Raw genomic sequence first — 15,220 nt, forward strand, 5'->3', positions numbered from 1 at the left:
GAACTAGCTCTTGTAGACCAGGCTGGTCTCGAACTCACAGAGATCCGCCTGCCTCTGCCTCCCGAGTGCTGGGATTAAAGGCGTGCGCCACCACTAACTCTTATATATTAATTTAACCCACCCCCATTAATCTGTGCATCACCACAAGGTCATGGCTTACCAGCAAAGTTTCAGTGCGTCTGTCTCCATGGCTTCTCTCTGACTCCGCCTTCTTCCTCCCAGCATTCAGTTTAGTGTCTGTCCCCCCACCCCCCCACCTAGCTCTAATCTACCCTATCACAGGCCTAAGACAGTTTCTTTATTAACCAGTGGTATTCACAGCATACAGAGGGGAATCCCACATCAGACATTCCTATTTCTGGTCTGTGCTTTTGTATTTAGAAGTTAGGATGTGGGATCCTCGTAGTAGGACCTGTGACTTTCTCATTTTGGGATCAGCAGAGCACATTTTTATTCAGAACAGGCATACCCTGATTAATGTTTGATAAAAGTTTAAGGTGTCCTCATTGACTGGTGCTGAGGAGTGTAAGTAGGAGCAGCAGAGTGAGTGACAAATGACGATAGACTGGGGAAGGGAGGGGGCAGAGGTCGTCAGGCAAGTGGGGTGGTGCAGATGCAGGGCCAGGAGTAGTGGTGGCAGGAGCCGTGGTCTGCACAGATGTCCTTCGGGAGAGCAGGAGGAACAAATCCTGTGTCAAGTGCACAGGGAACATTTGGAGCAAGGGAAGAAGAATGTTAGCTTGTTTTCTTGCTTCAGACTCTCTGAGCCTCAAGTTAGAGCACATCTGAAGGTTGGTCTTTTAATAATAATTATATAATTACTGGTAATTAATAACAGCAGTGTTAGTTCCTACTTTTAAGATGTATATTCTTTTCTCAGAGCTGTGGGGTCCTACCTTTCCATCCTTCTGCTAAGTATTTCCTCCTCCTCCTCTCTCTCAGGAAGAAGAAGTTGCCTGATGCCTTCTCACTACATGGGTCGGTTATGCGACATTCACTCCTGAAGGGAATATCTGCGCAGATCGTGTCTGCCGCTGTGAGTGTCTGTCCTTCCACAGCCGATGACCTCTAGTGGTTTGGTGGAGCAAAGCCCGGCTCTCCTTAAGGTTTTCCCATTATTTTTGACTTGCGAGGCATGGCTGCATATCTTGACATAGGAGTCCTTGTGACCGTGAGAGTAAAGGTCTGTGAGCATTGCGGTATGCGGAATGAAGTGTGGCAGCCAGCAAAGAGAAGCTGCCATCTTGTGAGTTTGGCTGAGGTGCAGTGCTTAGTTTTAGCCACTTTATATAGACAGATGATTGGTCAGGATTATGACCAATTGATTTAAAATAATGGGCAAGTCTTTTTCATGTGCCCTTGTGAAAGGAGGTAAAGCCATGCCCTGACTTGTGACTCAAAGGAAGCTGAGAGAGGGGAGAGGCGCCACTGTGAAGGGAGGCAGCCCTGACGAATAGGGCCGCTGTGCATGCAGTGGCTGCAATGGAATTTGTGACCTTTTTTTTTGAACACTGGGTTAGGTGAAAAAGTAATATTTAGTAGTATTGAAGACCGTGGTCTATCAGATACTCTCCCTTTGACCCCACAGCACATACTCGTTCAGTCCGTCAAGTCTTTTCTGTAGATGACAGGGATGACAATATACTGATGATGGCAGCACGACCTCAGTATCGCTTTATGTTCTTTTCATGGTGTTTAACATTTTACATATTTAATTTGAAAGTTATTTTTCAAGAGAACGAGAGGGTAAGACAGTAAGAGTCGTGACATCCAGTGTGTTAGAGAAAGCTCTTTTGCAGCCAGGAGGTGATGTGCATCCTGGGCAGCAGGCATGTCCTGACGCAGCTGATGCACACATCAGACAGGATGTTAGCTGCAGAGGTGGCCATGCAATGGAGCGTGGGCAGTGCCCTTCCGGCTTTCGGCGGAGAGAAACTCACATTTGCCAGAATGGAAACCACCTGTTGAGGATCACGTTTCCATGACATTTTCTGAATCTAATCCTTATGTAGGTGATGAAATTCATTCCTTTCGAAATCACGACGGACCAGAGCAGTCATTTGACCCACCTGTGCAGTTTAAAAAATATTTTGGATAATGGAGACTGAGCTAGCGCTCAGACACTGAGCACTGATTAGATAAACCTGCTCCTTAAAGGGGCTTCCTCCCTCTTGAGGATGAGGGGGCAACTCTAATGCATCCCAGAGTGTGTGCACTCTGCTCTCTCCGCATTCTTCCGGCTGAGCTGCTTTGGCATGTTCAGATAACGCTGCTCTTCCTGCGCCAGGCACGATGCGGTGCTTTCCTAACCCTGGATCACCAGCTCGATTTAAGTTGCATGCTTTCCTGTGACAGTTGGTATGTTAACATGTAAAGCTGGTTCTGTTTGGGGTGTTATTCCTGAACAGCTGCTCACGTGTGCCTTCAGCCTTGTGGACAGGGGTGTTATCATACCTGCTTGGACCTTGATCATCCTGACTTGGAGTCCATGCATGAAAAACACTTAGGAAACATGAAACTTTTGAGTCTTATTGCTTAATTTTGGGATCCTTCTCAAAGTAATGTGACATATAACTAAATTTAAAATTAATTCAAATTAGGTTTTTAAAGGAATTTATCATCTTAAGGATGGACTTTAAGATATTATAGATGCCTCAGCACATGTTTTATTATTGTTTAAAAACATGTCCCCTGTGCCGGACTCTCTTGGGGGCTCACCCACACCTCAGCCAAGTCATTAGTGGAGCAGCATAGGGATCTGTGTTCTGTTAGCATCCCAGGGACTGTCACAGAGTGGCTCTCAAGAGCTGAGGCATCACCAGTTCCATAACTTCCTTAGTTACCTCTCTCGCCCTCCTCCTTCCCTCCATCATTTCTCTCCCTCCCTCCTCCTTCCTCCATTGGTTCTTTCCCTCACACTCCCCCCCCTGGCTTTGCTTTAGCTCCTTGCTTAGCTGTGCCACTTTTTTTTTTTCCCTGTGTGCTTCCCATTCATCTCCACTTCAAGAGTGCTTTCGCTTTTTAATTAGCATCCCAAATCGCAGGCTTCCTTATGGCATTTTCATAATGCTTGCTTTCGGTTGACCCACCCCCTACACTCTTCTCCCTCATTTCCCTGCTCCACCACCAGGAAAATTTCAGTTTCTTTCCCGCATCTGTCATTTATTCCTTTTGAAGTCAGATGGCTTCTACACTCACTTGAATGTAGTTTATGGTTTTCATCTGTGCCGTCCTCCCTGCTTTCTCTGTGCAGAACAGAGCACAAGTTGTACATCAAATATTTATATCAGGCCCTGTGTTCCTCTGCTCCCCCTTGACAGACAGGATGCAGGATGATGTCCCAGCGCTGCATTCCCACAAGCTGTTATAATTAAAGCTTAAACAGCCTGGAGAGACACCTTATACCATTCTTTGCATTTCATTGTGTCCGCAGGACAGTGTTAAGATAAATAGAGCAGTACTTGCTGTTTTTCTGAGCTCTTAGAGGTCATTGTCAGAACAGTTAGGTGACTTAATGTGTCACAGTTACTGGCAAGGAGCTGAACTATACTTGATGTTTGGCTTCTTTGTGACCGGACTGGCTCTTCCCTGACCAGCTTCGTTTAGTCACTGGAGTTAGTCCACTGGAGAGGAGCTTCCTACTCAGAGGCGCGGTGCCTGCAGCGAGTCCCCTTGCCTTGAATCTTTGATTCCACCATTTTGAGCCTGTGGGACTTCTAGTCTGTTTACACTATGAGAAACAAACTCCTTTCCTTCTTTAAATTTCCATTTCGAACCCACACAGAAGTGTCTGTTCCCATTAGTAAAACAAAGCAGTCTTCTCTTGGGCTACTGTGCGTTGAGGGCTGCAGGTTTGTCATTCTTACTGAGGTGGGGGCGAAGGGTGCCTGCCCTTCCTCCTCAGCTGTTCAGGCCCACGTGCACATAAAAAGAGGCTGCACGAGGGAGGGGGACTTGATTGGGGGAGGGAAATGGGAGGCGGTGGCGGGGAAGAGACAGAAATCTTTAATAAATAAATAAATAAAAGGCTGCACGCTTACCTTCAATACCAGTATCTTTACCAATTCTTCCTTTTTAAAATCTCTTTTAGGACAAAGTAGATGCTGGCTTACCCACAGCAATTGTAAGTATACCTTTAATCCCTCAAGGGAAGGGTTTTAATTTCACTGAGTTCTCAGGTTTACTATTAAAATATTGAGTGCTGGTATGATAAATTCTCAACTCACTTTCCTTTTAGTAATCAAGTTTAAAACTTGCTCTTGCTGGATTTTGATTTTTCTGCTTTATTGTTTAGCTCCCTGGCTCTTGCTCTAGAGCAGGGAATGGAGAAACAGACCTTTCCAGCATGAGTTCCCCTGTGAGCTGTGTCCCCTAGTCTATCAGGACTGGAATAGTAGTGAGTGAGCTCACTCTGGTAATACACATTCCACAGCTATGGACCGTGGATAGTGTCTGGAGTGGCTGTGGCAAGCTAGAGAGGCTGGAAAGTGCATTAAGGACCTGCCTTCTGGTTTTCCTCAGCCGCTCTATGGCTGTCTCACTAGTCACTGGTGAGGAAGTGGGCTCAAGTGGCCCATTCTGGTGGCTCTCGCCTGCTGGTGATAAACTGGAGAAAGTATTCTCATCCTCCACATTGCTAGAAGGCCCTGCGTGAGCCATATTAAGTACCGCTTCAGCTGGCTAGAGAGCGGGTTGGTGTTTAATTTTAAGTTGCTTTAAGTCAATGGTTCTCAATCTTCCTAATACTGCAACCCTTTAATGCCGTTCTTCATGTTGTGGTGACCCCAACCATAGAATAATTTTCGTTGCTACTTCATAATTGTAATTTTGCCACTGTTATGGATTGTAATATAAATAGTCTTGGAGATAGAAGTTTGTCAAAGCAGTTGCGACCCAAGAACCATGGCTTTAAAGGAAGTCAAATGATATAGTTCATATATCGTACCGAATATGTGATATTTTGATAACATTTCTCTTAAATTTAGAGGAATTCTTAGACATAAAGATACCCTGGGCTTGATTTCTCGTTTTGCTTTCTGGGTGAAATTCCTCATTTCTGTGGTCAACGTGCCAGCGGGTGCCGAGAGGAAAGCGGGGCAGCAAATCCAACACTGATCGTCTTCTCTTCTGTTTCCAGGCGGTGTCCAGTCTCATAGCCGTGGGTACATCTCATGGATTGGCTTTAATATTTGGTAATCTTCTAAGAACTTTCTTCTTTTAAATATCGAGATTCCTTTTAGGTTTTATAATGCCCTTTAGTTATGTTTTATATGATAGACTTGATCTTTCAAGGACACAGCAAGGAAGCCATGAAGAAGTAGCAGTGGGTGTCGTGAAGTTGAAAGTGATGGGCTCACGGTTGCGCTTCCTACTCTGCATGTTTCCTTCCTTCCGTCTGCATGGGGAAGGTGTAGCTGCTGCACACCCGCTGTGCTGCACACCCAGGCCGGAGAACCTGCTTGTCAGCATGTCTCCCTCCGGTTGGTGGTGGGGACAGGTATTCAGAAAGGTCTCCAGAGACAGGGATCCCCAGGTTTCTGAGTCATCACCATTATAAATCTTTCTAAACTGAAAATAAGTTAGCCTGTAATTACCTTGTTTTCTGAGTTAAGAGAGCATGAATAGTTTGATTATATGGTAGAAATTAGTTGCATTTTTTTCATTTTTTTCTCTGAGACTAATCAGTTTCATTAGTCTTTTGCTTTTGAATTCAGTATCAAGCAGGCTATTTTGATCTTTTTAAAAACGTGAAGCCCGTCAGGTAGTATTCTCAGCTCTTTGTGTGTGCGGGTGTTCGCTCTGGGGCTCAGAGCCTGCGTATCTTAGATGGGAACTAGCAAGGGCTGCCCGGTAAGGGTTACTTGAGGGCGTTTTATTAGCAGAACCATAGTTTGATTTCTGTGAGTCTTATAGTTTTTACCATCCATGCAAATAACTAGTTCTTTCCCATTGTTACTGAACAATTTGACTTTCCATTTATAAATTTTCCATTATTCCAAAAGCTTTATTTGACATATAATTATATTATCTGGTCTTTTCAGATGTGGTTGATTTAAATAATAATTTTATTTCTTGAAGAGCAGAAGGAGAGAAACAAAAGTGTCATTTCCCTAAGAGAACTTTAGAATTGAATCTTAAAATGGTATCTTTTTTTTTCCTGTATAATTGATATGTATCCATAGTAGGAAATGTACAAAACATAGATTGTGCAAGTTGGAGAATATAAAATAACAAGTTATAATATCTAGGACTAATCTTCAGCATTTCTGTGTAGCCATCCATCCCTTCCCCCACATACGTGTATAGCTGTATGCATATTCCTAAGGAGGAATGTGATAATTCAGAGCCGCTCTTCATTCTTGTGGGCCCCTCCCCGTGCCTTTTTGTGTTTGAACGCAGCATCTTTGTTCCTTTGAGATGTCTCGTGTGTTCACTGTGTAGCGTAGGCTTGGGCAGAACTTGCTCATGTGGCCTGGATTGGCCACAGACTCATGGCAGTCATCTTGCCCCAGCCTCCCAATGTCGAGAGTACAGGCATGGAACATCATTTTAATGGACATGCAATGTTCTTTCAAATGGATCCATGAAAATTTAATTAGCCTTTTGCTCAAGGAAGCCTCTTCAGCTGTTTCTAAACACTAGAGTCACATGCAGCTTTATTTCTATATTTTTTTTGCATATGATCATTTTTAGAACAAATTCCTACAAGTGAAATTGTTTGGGCTGGAACACGAACATAGCAGGTGGGGAGGGTCTTGTTTTCCTTTGAGGGGATAATCGCTATTAGATGATTAGATTTGGGGGAGGGTCTCAGAGTCTTGTGTCCCACTGCTCTAGTTTTAAGTGTCTGAAGTGATCTACACGCATGGTCAGGTTCAGAATTAAACAGTGCTGGCTCCTCGATCAGCTGTCTCCTGTTTTAAGCAGTTCTTTTCCCTGAGTGAAAATGAGGCAGAACTGCAAGAAGTAAAGGCGACTTAGGACAATCACATTTGTCTGCCAGGAGAGTGTGTGTCAGTTTTTCTTCCAGTGTAGCAGGGTCCATTTTCTTCAGCTCTGTGCAAACTCTCTCTGTTCCTCACCAAGAGGTTGGAAGAGTGCGAGAGTGTTTATAGTTGTGCAGGAAGTGTTGTGTTAACACGGAGGAGTGCGTTCACTCTTGGTGCTGTCTCCTTCATTTCCTTGGACCTGTTGCCGGTTTTCCAAAGCCCTCAGCAGTTTTCCTGTAGAAGTGATGGAGCAGTGATCTTTTCTTACAGCTTCATGGGAAAGAAAGTGTGACAGAGTGGACATTCTGAGGAAGAACCATAGTGTCTGGCTTTGCATTGAGTTTTAATGGTACAGCTAAATTTTACTTGCTTACAGGCGATGGATGTTTGGACAGTGCTTTTGAACAAGTACATTAAAATTTGTTAAAAAGCCTAGAAACAAATGGCAGATCCCGTGAAGTGTCTAGACTAGCTGTCTGGGTTAGATCTGGTCTTTAAAAAATATATTTGTTTATCCCAGAAACCTAGCAGGAAGACTGATTTTGTTTCAGCACTGATATGTTCTCTGGGAATCAAGTCTGAGTCATTAAAACATAAACCCCGCACTTCTGGAAGACTTGTGCAGTCCAGCGTGCAACACCGAGCGCGTCTGGGTTCTCACCTCACACAGGGTCTCAATACAGGTGTCTCTCCCGTATACCTCCATTTCCCTTTGCCCTCAGTGTGCTCTGGTGATGTGTCTCTTTGAAATGGTTTTGCTTCTGTTTAACTGAACATGGATTTTCTGCCTGTGTTATAATTTGAATGTTCTGTGTTTTCGCTTTTCTCAGAACCAACACTTACCTGATTGTAACCACAGATGATAGGACATCACTTTCCCACTTCAGCGCTGTCACTCCCATAGATAGATGAAGCTCATCATTTATACCCTTCAGAGTTGGCCTACATTTCTCTCTGAACTTTTGAACTGATTTCTTTTTTCTCCCTCTCTTTTGATCTTTTCTCCATGGATTCAAAAGGAAAAGGTATAGTAAATTTGGTATGCATGAATAGTTCTTTTTCTTTTGAGCTTTTTAACATTTAAAGAGAGTATTTTCAATTACACTTAATGTCATCTTACAAAAGAAAAGTAAATAGCTACCTAAAAATTGGTTAAAACTGGCACTGTGGAAAATTAAAAATATATGCATATTTTCAATGCTTAATTTTAGCTGAAAAAATGGAATTCTTTTAGGCAGTTTTCAGGATGTTCTGTTTCCTCCAGTCTTTTAATACAGCTCGCACTTTGTCTTGAAGTCTGGGTCTGCTAGTGGAGGTGACATTTATTTATTTTTTTATTTTTTATTTTTTTGCTTTTTCGAGACAGGGTTTCTCTGTGGCTTTGGAGCTTACCCTGGAACTAGCTCTGTAGACCAGGCTGGTCTCGAACTCACAGAGATCCGCCTGCCTCTGCCTCCCGAGTGCTGGGATTAAAGGCGTGCGCCACCACCGCCCGGCTGGAGGTGACATTTTGTGTCATAAACTTTACCAATGATGAGTCACATAGAATTTCAGCACCTATCAGCTAACCATGAGTACAGAATTCCAGATTCTAAGGAGACATTGTTTCAGTGTTTTATTGTAACATTAGTGTTGATACCCAGTTTCTGAATACTTTTGTAGTTACTCCCCTTCTCAGGCTTTTCTGAAGCCTGTGCCTTGTGCTCACAGCTACCACAGCTCTGTGTTCTGGACCATCAGTTCAAGCACACTAACAGTGGCATGGGTGTCTGGGAATGCACACTGGCTCTTCCGTAGCAGCAGTGTTCTAGAAGGTAGCCAGTTAGCGCGGGATTCAGGGTGCCTTGGTTAGGAAGCATCGTAGGAGGAAGGTTTGGCTGTATGAGTGCTCACCACTATTTTATATCAAACTTGACAAATGCTTTACAATGAGGTTCCTTTTTAATTTTCCCCTGGCCCTAGAGCTTGTTACAGTGCGAGTAAACAGAGGGTGAGAAAGTAGCACTTAGCCTGGCATGCTGGCAGCTGCATTTGTGAGTTCCAGGATAGCCCGGGCTAAACAGAGAAACCAAGAAAAAGTATAGTGCTTGAGAGTGGTGACTGCTGAGAGGTTAAGGTTAGACTCATCTGCCTACAAGTCAGTCTGATTCCTTGTGGAATTTTGAAATGTGTTCAACTTTAGATTTTAAGCTATGATTTGTGACTTTTCGTTGCTATTTTCACATTACTGTCCAGCCCAGCATAAGCTCTGCCCTAAGCAAAGTGGTTTGAGCTTTCCTTATCCAAATGCTTGGTGTGTCTGGAGTGCTTCAGATTTTGAATCTTTGTGATTTGGAATATTTGCATAGACTTTGCAGGTTGAACATCTCTGATCTAAAAATCTAAAATTTAGAATGCTCCAAAAACCTGAAGTGTTGCAATGTCAGTTTGATCAAGCTCAGGAAGGATTGGATTCACAATACTTTTGATTTTGTTTGGATTGGGGATGTTTACCCAGTACTATGGCAAATAGCTTTTTTTTTTGTTGTTGTTTTTTTCTAAGACCAAGTATCATTTTGTATTTTTGGTTGCCCTGGGACTCACTCGAGTAGACCAAATTTGTCTTGAATTTGTGACAACTGCCTGTGCTTCTGGTGTTGGGTGTTGAGGTTATAGGTCACCTCGCCCAGCTTCTGTGTTTCATGATTCTGGACCTAGAGTCCTCTTAATTAATATCTAAACTATATTGCTGCTGCCAACACTAATTTCTTGCATTTGTGTCACTTGATAATGCTCAGATTGTTCATAGACATTTCGTTGCTCAGATTTTAAATTCTGTGAAGCGTGCGGGAAAAGTGATGGTCTCATTTTATATTTCTTGACTGGGTCACTTCCTTTATGACATCAGCACTTTTAAAATATTAAGTCAACAGTGGTAACCAGACATAATTTTATGCTGCTTTGTATTTGAAAGTAGATTAATTTACTATGAATCTAATACATTTTTTTCCCACTCCTAGACAGTGGAGTGGAGGCTCCAGGATACAGGGAAGAATAGAGCTAGGTTTCTTTTAAAGTTAACAACTCAACAGGAGCCTGGGCAGAGTTCTCACCCTTGCTTGTCTTTCTGCTGTGTGCGTGCTTTTCCCTGTCCCTGTAACTGCAAGCTGTCAGTATTTAGAAGACGTTGTGCTATTTCATCCCGGCACTCTCCGGCTGTGCAGCTCCATAGGGACTACGGGATGGTTAGCTCCGGTGGCACATGGTTAGCTCCAGTGGCACAGAAAGCCAGTCACTCTTCTTCCCATGGCTTAGCTGCCTCTGCTACCTCTAGACAGGCTGCTCACAGCAGGCTTGGCATACCATAACAATGGGGTGTATAAACGCAGAGTAAAAGCTGAAGGATAACTTCGTGGAGTCAGAGTAGATTATGTTTTATATGTAGTCTCCTGCCACCATCTTTGCTACTTGAAAAATGCTGTGCATAAATATAACCGTAAGTTAGTTTTCGGTGGAGACCTGGTCATATTCTAGGGACACCGAATTTGTCCTTTGTATTTATCATTTTACTTTATTTATTTATTTATTTTGTTTTTCGAGACAGGGTTTCTCTATGGTTTTGGAGCCTGTCCTGGAACTAGCTCTTGTAAACCAGGCTGGTCTCGAACTCACAGAGATCCGCCTGCATCTGCCTCCCGAGTGCTATCATTTTACTTTAGTAATCTATCCTCTCATTGAAGCAGTGAGGCGATGGGCTGTTCTCCACATTGCATAGATGAGGATGGGGGGTTAAGTGAAAGAAGGAAACAGCCCTAAAGTTGCCTCTGTGTATAGTTGCAGTGCCTGTAACTCTTTAGTAGAGGGGAAATTGAAAGCAAGACTTCACAGGCATGATACCTTATCACAGACACTATAAAAACAAGATAAAAACATAGGAAAAACCAAGGGAACAATTAAGAATCTTTTCACTGACATGAACTGTACAATATAAAGTTAGCATATATTGCAGGAGTGACCACGGTTAGTAATTGAGTTTCTTTCCTCTCTTGGCTCGTTTTTATTATGTGGGAACTGTAGGCAGGGAAGCTTAGGCATTTCTGGCTTTTCTTTGGACAGGGCCTCATATAACCTAGATTGGCCCTGCACTTGTTATATAGCTGAGGACTGTCTGAACTCCTGATCCTCTTCCCTCTGCTTCCAAGTATTGGGGTCATAGGCAGACACAGTTACACCTGGGTGTGCATAGGTTTTTATGTTATGGGAGCTCCTTCCACTCCTTCAGCCAATAGCCACTGAGATAACAGCCCACTGGACGATGGTGGCGCACACCTTTAACACCTTTAATCCGAGCACCTGGGAGGCAGAGGCAGGTGAATCTCTGTGAGTTCAAGGCCAGAGTGCGAGCAGAGGGAAGTGGCTGCTTTTTTAAAGGGAGAGAGACCACGCCCCACTGGGCTGGTATCTCAGCGGCTATTGGCTGAAGGAGTAGAAGGAGCTCTTGCAACATTTTTAGATAGCTCTTTCCCTTGTCTTAAGTCATATACTATCTGTTTGATCAGATTTCCCTGTTTTCCTGCTTTCTCTGCCACATAAGAGTACTTAAACCAGGCAGTGGTGACTCATGCCTTTAATTTTAGCACTTGGGAAGCTGAGACAGGCAGATCTCTAAGTTCTAGGCCAGCCTGGTCTTTAGAGTGAATTCCAGGACAGCCAGGGCTTCACAGAGAACCCTGTCTCAAAAAACCAAAAGCCAAAACAACCCAAAACTTAAATTGGGGTTTGTGTGTGCAAAGCAATTGCAAGTGTATTAGAGCATCAGGACCTGTAAGACATGGATCCCAAAACAGGCTTGCAGAAAGTCTCAGTGCCATCAGGACCTGTGAGACATGGATCCCAAAACAGGCTTGCAGAAAGTCTCAGTGCCATTGGCCACCACTCTGTGCCTGGAAGGTAGGAAGTCCGGACTTGGGGACTTGAGAGTTGGTGTGAAATTTCATTATCAGTTCTTTGCTCTCAGTGTGACTTAGATTGGTAGTACACACAGAATACCATTGCCCAGTCATGGTCGGTTTGCCATCCAGGGTGTGGATAGTCCTCTAAATGTACGAGGTAGATAGGAAAAACCCAGCTGAGGGAGTTTCAGAAGACAAAAGAAGCATAATATCCTAATTAGATGCAAGAAATTCTAGAATAAAAGGTTTTAATAATAAGGGTTAAATTAAAGATAAAAATTAGGGGGAGGCTTGCTTGAATGTGTGTGAAAATTGTAATCATATGATTCTGGATGTGAGATAAAGGTAGAACTTTTAAAACATACGAGACCTTGTATGTTTATGGGTTTATTCTTTTCAAATATTTTCCTTGGGAGTTTGAAATCTGCAAAAACTTAAAAGCCGTTGAGTATTTTCTGTGTGCCCGCTGCAGTGCAGCCACTGCAGTTAGTTTACGAACCCAGAGTTCTTCCTACAGGGTTCATATTCGATGGGAATGATACCTACCCGGTACTGCAGCTGTGCCTGAGAGCATCCTCCAGGCTCCTTGGTGACAGGCAGCTCTTACAGTTAGGGCTATACTAGTGAGAGCCACGGGGATGACCATCGGGTGTTCCAGAGTGCTAAGTCACTCAGTCTTGGCCCTCAGAGAGTCATGCCCGACAGAGGAGGAAAGCACGCGTGGACTTCCCAGGAGTGATGGAAACCCAGCAGGGCAGGGCCAGCTCCGGGCTCTGCACTTTGTTTGCTTTTGGTTCCTTGAAGCAGCTGACTTTTCTAGATGCACTTTCTTATATTCAAAGATTATTAAGGGTCTATTTCTGGAGTGCCTGTGGAGGCTGGACGAGAACAGCAGACCCCTGGGACTGGACAGCCACCCTGTGGGTGCTGTGAACCAAACCTGGTTCCTCTGCAAGAGCAGCCAGTGCTCCCAGCCACTGAGCCATTCCCCCGGCCCTCATTGCATTTTTTTTTATCTTGTTGTTTTCATGTTGGGATAATCACGAACTCTCTACAAAATGAGCTTTATCTAGGAGAGGACCTAGGATAATTGTATTTGTTAGGTAATAACATTTAATGAATACTTTCTACGAAAACTTAAAAAAACAATTTTTAAGGTAATTTAAATACCTACTCTAAAATTTTGCTTTTACTATTCAGTTCATTCGCTTGGTTAACCTTTTCTACATGGATAGCATAAATGTATTTTTAAACAAATTCTTTTTTTTTTTAAGTCTTTTTTTTTTTTATTGGTTTTTCGAGGCAGGATTTCTCTGTGTAACAACCCTGCCTGTCCTGGAACTAGCTCTATAGACCAGGCTGAGCTCAAACTCACAGAGATCCGCCTGCCTCTGCCTCCCGAGTGCTGGGATTAAAGGCGTGCGCCACCACCGCCCGGCCCTTTAAGTCTATTTTTAATAACAAAACAAGTTATTTTCTTCATATGGGTGTTTGTGCACTACATGTGTGCCGTGCTTGAGGTCAGAAGAAGGGGTAAGATCCCCGGGGCTGGAGTTACAGACTCTCGTGAGCTGCCATGTGGGTGCTGGGAACTGAACCTGGGCCCTGTGGAAGAGCAACTGGTGCCCTTAACCACTGAGCCAATTTTAAATTAGTACATTTTGAATTTTGAATTTTGAAGTTATACCTTTGAAGATCAAGGGTATAAGTGATTTGCACAGCAGGGTATGATAGCCTGTGTTTTATTTCCCTTGCTTCTAGAATTAGCTTTTCCTTTATCAATTAACAGTGATCATGGCTTTGTCCTAAAGTAGCAGTTCTCAACCTGTGTGTCATGATTCCTTTCGGGACTGAACCACCTTTTCACAGGGGTCGCCTAAGACCATCAGAAAGCATAGAAATTTACTTTACGATTCATAACAATAGCAAAATTATAGTTATGAAGTAGCAGCAAATATAATTTTATGGTTGGGGGTCACCAGTGCCCTCTGTGGGGCTGGGAATGGCTCAGAGGGTCAGAGCACACCCACTGTGTGAGTAAGTGGGTGTGAGCTCAAGTCCCTAGCTCCCATGTAGAAGCTGTGTGGCCAAGCCTGCCTCTAACTCAGGGTTGGAAGGTGGGACAGGCAGATCGCAGGAACTTTGTGGACAATCAGCATAGCTCAACAGTAACTTCAGGTTCAGTGAGAGCCCCATCTCAAAATATGGGGAAGAGCAATATTGAAGATGCCTAACATCCTCCCGTGGCATACGAATGTACGGGCATCTGTGGCCATAGACATAGACACACACACACAAGCACACATACCCTACAAACCCCATAGACACAGACACACACACACACAAACACACACACAAGCACACACACCCTACAAACCCTATAGACACAGACACACACACAGACACACACACACAAGCAAGCACACACACACCCTACAAACCCCATAGACACAGACACACACATACACACACAAGCACACACACACCCTACAGACCCCACACATGCACACAGACACACACACACACAAGCACACACACACCCTACAGACCCCATAGACACAGACACACACACACAAGCACACACACACCCTACAAACTCCACACATGCACACACACACCAAGGCCCCCTCCCCCCTGCACACAAAGAAGGTGGCATTCCCTGTATCCTAACATCTTAGAAATAGAAAAAAGGTTAATTGTAGGATGAGTCAGCTTCAAGATTGTTGGTCTGTTTAAGAAAATGTATTTTCTTAGGGGTTCCTGTTGTGTCACCCTCGGGTTTGGATCGTGTCTTCTTGTGGGCAGTAGTATTTTATCTCAGGGTCCAATGCGCTTGCCTCTAGATCAGAATCAAGCCCTGCGCCTCTGCCTGGGCAGCACGAGTGTCGGAGGGCAGTATGGCGCCATCTCAGCCCTCAGCATCAACAACGACTGCTCAAGACTTCTCTGTGGCTTTGCTAAAGGACAGGTAAGGTGACGGCTTCATTGACCCTCAAGGTGACGTTAAAGTGGAATCTAAATAGTTTTTAGGTAAATATTTTGAAGAACAAAATGCATGTTATGTGTTATGAAGTGATGTATCTAGAGGCGACATGCCTGTTAGTGCCAGCCTGGGCTCTGTTAGTCTGACCTTTGGCTTATTTAGATTTTTAAAATAATTGTTACAGACTGAACTAGACTTTGTAGCTTTCATATTCTAATGGTGCTTATCTTGGTAGATGGCTTTTATAAAATATATCCTCTTCTGGTAGTAGTACATAATTGTGGTTGCTTTTATTTGTTTTTGATGAGAGAGAGAGA

The 15,220-nt window shown here is 43.7% G+C and overlaps 1 protein-coding gene across 2 annotated transcripts in view; it reads left to right on the top strand.

The window, feature by feature from the left end:
- Window positions 1-15,220, top strand: part of Vps8 (VPS8, CORVET complex subunit) — a 219,565-nt gene that overhangs the window by 26,921 nt on the left and 177,424 nt on the right. Inside the window, exons 5-9 of one of the 2 annotated variants that reach the window (XM_005368975.3) lie at window positions 943-1,036; window positions 4,091-4,123; window positions 5,138-5,192; window positions 8,009-8,014; window positions 14,764-14,888. In XM_005368975.3, the coding sequence (XP_005369032.1) occupies window positions 943-1,036; window positions 4,091-4,123; window positions 5,138-5,192; window positions 8,009-8,014; window positions 14,764-14,888 (313 nt within the window). The remainder of the gene's footprint in view (window positions 1-942; window positions 1,037-4,090; window positions 4,124-5,137; window positions 5,193-8,008; window positions 8,015-14,763; window positions 14,889-15,220) is intronic. The other variant, XM_013354407.2, reaches the window with a different exon arrangement.

The sequence above is a fragment of the Microtus ochrogaster genome, unplaced genomic scaffold, assembly GCF_000317375.1.
Source record: "Microtus ochrogaster isolate Prairie Vole_2 unplaced genomic scaffold, MicOch1.0 UNK43, whole genome shotgun sequence".
Lineage (NCBI taxonomy): Eukaryota > Metazoa > Chordata > Mammalia > Rodentia > Cricetidae > Microtus > Microtus ochrogaster.